Source organism: Aplysia californica, unplaced genomic scaffold, assembly GCF_000002075.1.
Source record: "Aplysia californica isolate F4 #8 unplaced genomic scaffold, AplCal3.0 scaffold00804, whole genome shotgun sequence".
Lineage (NCBI taxonomy): Eukaryota > Metazoa > Mollusca > Gastropoda > Aplysiida > Aplysiidae > Aplysia > Aplysia californica.
The window spans coordinates 215,752-220,102 of NW_004798074.1; the positions used below are offsets into that span (position 1 = coordinate 215,752).

Below are 4,351 nucleotides of genomic sequence, written 5' to 3' on the forward strand. Positions count from 1 at the left end.
GGGGGGAGGGGTAAGAGAACTTTTACTACCTCATTTCTTATATTTGTATTTTGTTTTTTGAACAAGAAATGTTTTCTTTTCAAAATGAGTGGTCATTCTGAATGCATATAAATAAATGAATGAATGAAAACAATGAAAAACAAGTAAAGTATGCAAGTAATGCAAGTTTCTCTCTGTATAATTAAAGAACCATGGCATGGAATGCTGCTCACTGGGCAGGCAAAATGAAGCGGTGAGGGCATAATTGCCGCGCACCGTAAAAATAACTGATGCAGTCACGGCACCTCGAGAGGCATTGTGATTCGACCTGCTCCCAGCACACAAATCAAGGGAGATCACTGCAATAGCATTCAAAGTGAGAAGAAATGGGTCAGTCATGTGACCACACATGCCTATTCATGTTTTTTTTTCACGCACAAGAGTCACAGCCACTTGACCTCATTAACTGCCTGCTGTCTGGCACATTGACTCTAGAGTTACTAGCCGAGGCCTAAGTCTTTATGATTTAATCTCAACAGTGTCTATACAGACATGGACACAATCCTTCTTAAGAACAATTTTTCCCTCTTTAAAAACATGTATTGCTTGTCAAATTTTTAACGCCTAGAAACGAAACTATCATGATTGGTTTTCATAATTCTATAAATAGAAAAATTAAATGCAATTTTATGCAAACTGCAAAGATGCCTTGGTTAGCAATGCCAATTGGGCTTCCGCGCACGGGGAAATTTTGGTCCCCGTTTTCGGGTGGATTTTTGGATCGGGTCGGAACGTAAGGGACTAACTTTCTTGAGCTTGTTCTGCACTATTGCTGGACTAATGTGAATGAAACTTGGTTACCAATCAGAAAATAAGGCAAACTAATGATAGAAGGCTAGGCCCTATGAGGAAGTCGAAGTTCGTACTCATAAATTAACCTATACTTTTGGTGTCTGAAACACTTTCATATTTGGTACACCGAAAACTGAAAGGAGCTTGATATTCAACGCCGGGAAGGTTTAAAGAGATCTATCTTTCCTCCATAGTGTGCTCAAATTTGAACCTTCTCTGTCAAGTAGTTGTTTAGAATTTATCATATACCACTACAGAAGTAAATGGTTTGTTTTTCTCATTTTGGTCAGTTTTGTGTATGACAGCCACTTGTCTTATATAGCCACTTTTCTTCTCAACAATGTGTTGCGCCATCTTACACAGGTACAACTGTATTTTGTTACGTTTTGCCTGGAGATTGTATGTTTGCTTGCTTACTGGAGGTATTTGTTTCTCTCAGGGTATGTGTTTTGGAGTATATTTCAAGGACTTGCGCCAATGATCTGGTTCTACCCCCTGAATGAACTTGAAATATCAGGATATGAAGCTTTTGCAGTTGTGTGGCTATCTCCTGTTTTCTGTTTGATTCCGGGTGTGTTGCCAACACTTCAAAATAAGTGGGTATGTCTACTGTGTGAAATAAATGGGTGTGTTTACTGTGTTAAATGAATGGGCATGTTTAGTTTCTGAAGTACATGGGTATATTTACTTTGAAAAGTGAAAGAGTGTGCTTACTTTATGTTGCCAGCACTTTGATTTGTGTACTTCTGTGTTTCCAGCCCTTCAAAATAAATGGGTATGCTTATTTAGAGATAGAAAAATCTAAGACTCTGTGTAAAGAAATTCAAGACTGTGTGAAATGAAAACCTTTTCTCCTGTTGTTGAATTTGGAGGTCCAACATATTGCCTGGTCTGTTGAATAACAGGAATACTGTTTTTACCTTTAACTGGTTCTATTCAACATATCACCAGTTTCTGAAGTTTTATTTTAAGTTTCAAAAGAGTTCTTGTGCTTTCTTGTCACTTTGATTTACTTTTCATTTGCTTAATAAAAAGAATAATTTTCAACATGAAATTATACTTTTTATTGTACGTGTGTTGAAAGAACTAAGACTGATCCTTATTTTATTACTTTTCTGTGTTTTTTTGTCTGAATTATTACGAGTTATTTATATTTTTGTTGAGTCAATTTCATCTGAATAATCTTTTTTTTTACTCTGAAGGTTCTGACCCTGTTGCGACTGCTCACAGTGTGTAGCTTGGTGTCCTATCAGGCAAACACAACATTTCTTAGACTGGCTGTCCTGGGGGGAGGGGCAGGGATATCAATGCTGGTCCTTGTTGCAACACTGTGGCATCCAGCCAAAGCTGTGAGGTGAGTTGACCCATTTCCGTCTGCTCAGCCTGCACGTTTAAACATAAACATCACATTTCCCTGAGCGGAAGAGCCTGTGTATAAAATTCATCATATTTACTCTGCTGAGAGTCAGGGCTCAAAGGGTTAATGCAGGAGAGCTGGAATAGTTTTGAGAAGGTAGTGCTTCCCAGTCAGGTTTTAGGAAAAGTTTGTTCATACAGTGATAGTTGTATAGCATGGGGAATACAAGGGATATCACAAGAAAAATAGAGAGTAAAAATTTTGTCACTAGGTTTTAATGGGTAAGATTTGGGAAAAATAGTTTGGAATGTAACAGACGGAAAAGATATAACGTCTAAACACTGGATGCTCTTGGAAATAAATTCTATTTTTTGACACATTCTGTCTGTTCGTGTTACCCCTCCTCAATTACTTTTGTCACAACACGGTGGAATCAGGCGCTCGTCAATTTTTGGACATGTGGAACTATTGGTATGATTTTAAAGCTTGTTCATTTGTCTTGCTTTCATCTGTCATGAATAGAAGTTGAGATATTTGAGGTTGAGGGTGGTGGGGTGTTGCCTGATTTCAGAGGTAAAATTAGCAAGAAAATGACGGCCAAGGTTTGGCGACTTCTGAAGCTAGAGAGTCTTTAGAAACAGCAGATTGACTTTCTTGTGCCTTAATCAGCCTTTTTTAGTATATATGTGTTTTTTAATGGATTTTAAAGGTGTTAAGTCCCCCCCCCAAATTTTTAAATTGCCAAACGGACAGAAAAATGCCAGTTTCTTTGATTTCACTATTTTGACGAGCGTTTGATTTCACCACGATGCCTCACACTTGCTCTTTTATATGTCAGTCTAAGGTGAATGGACTTTATTACTGCTCTATGCAAATTGTATTTTTCAACTTGAAGTGTTTCAATTTTGCTTCTATACACATAGACCTATATCTTTTTTGTGGAGGATGTTGTCTGTTAAATATTCACAGAAAAACTATATCATGTAGCTCATCATAATTGTTCTGCTGTGTTGCTCAGTATTTTTGTTTTCCCAGGTATCGGACATTCTGGGGCTTGATTGTTGGCTATCATGCTTACTTGGCGAGCCGTGTATGGTTCACGTCATTCGTTCCTGCATGGTGGGACCAGTACAGCAACTCCATCGTTTTGGCTGCAGGACTTGTCTCCTCATTAGGATATATTCTGGAAGGTAGAGCCAATCTGGTGCTTCTGATGATATCTGTATGAATGAAATTCTGTCATTTAAATTTTAAAAAATAATTTTTTTTTGGTTTTTAGAGTGGATTCTGGTATCTGTAGCCAGTAGATAGGAGGTTTGGTTTTTTTTTCCCCAGGCAGGGCTGGGTCTAGACTTGCATCTTGAGGAGAAACCCTCAGCTCAGCTTCTTCATCCAACTCCCAAAGAATTTGTAAAAACCTTGGATTACTTATAAAAATAAAAACAATGATGAATTGTGTTTATAGCACTTGTTCCGGCTCAAGAGTTGGCTCTTTGTGTTCTCCCATTTATTATAACCCTGACAGACCCTTGTACATTCTAAGACATTTTCTGCCTCCTAAGAACCATTCAGTACAAGTTACTGTTTTACAGGCACTCAAACACTGATTTACGGTACTTGCAAGGTCTTTCACTGTCTTTGGACTTGTACCCATTCTCTTCTGGGTTAGGTGAGGAAAATGTATTTAAAGTGTCCACAGCGCATTCAGCTGATATTTGTTTCTGACGCTCCAGTAAAAAAGTCACATCTATCTGTTATCTATTGGATTCATTTCAGAGACCCCAGTGGTTGAGTCTCCCCCTACAGCGGAGAAATCAGACGGCCAGTGTAGCTGGGTCACGTCTGGTCTGGGCCTGGGCAGTCTACTGTACCTGACACACTGGTGTTTTGGTGAGGCTTCCCTCCTGGCCCGCTGGACGGTCAAAGGTTACCCCAACCATGGGCCTGAACCCCTCCCATGGGGGTAAGTCCGTCACATATAAACGCGCATGCACGCAGGCACACATGCGTACTCACACATGCATGAATTCACGCACAGACACACACACACACACACTCACACTCGCATATGCATATATCCACGCATGCACCCCCGCATACACATCTTCAATTACGCATACTCTCTCTCTCACACACACACACATACATACACACACACACACA

General features: G+C 39.5%; 1 protein-coding gene across 1 annotated transcript in view; it reads left to right on the forward strand.

Moving 5' to 3' along the window:
• Positions 1 to 4,351, forward strand: part of LOC101848080 (PGAP2-interacting protein) — a 25,925-nt gene that overhangs the window by 8,458 nt on the left and 13,116 nt on the right. Inside the window, exons 2-5 of the mRNA XM_005109677.3 lie at positions 1,271 to 1,431; positions 2,034 to 2,185; positions 3,224 to 3,378; positions 3,965 to 4,151. Coding sequence (XP_005109734.2) covers positions 1,271 to 1,431; positions 2,034 to 2,185; positions 3,224 to 3,378; positions 3,965 to 4,151 — 655 coding nt within the window. The remainder of the gene's footprint in view (positions 1 to 1,270; positions 1,432 to 2,033; positions 2,186 to 3,223; positions 3,379 to 3,964; positions 4,152 to 4,351) is intronic.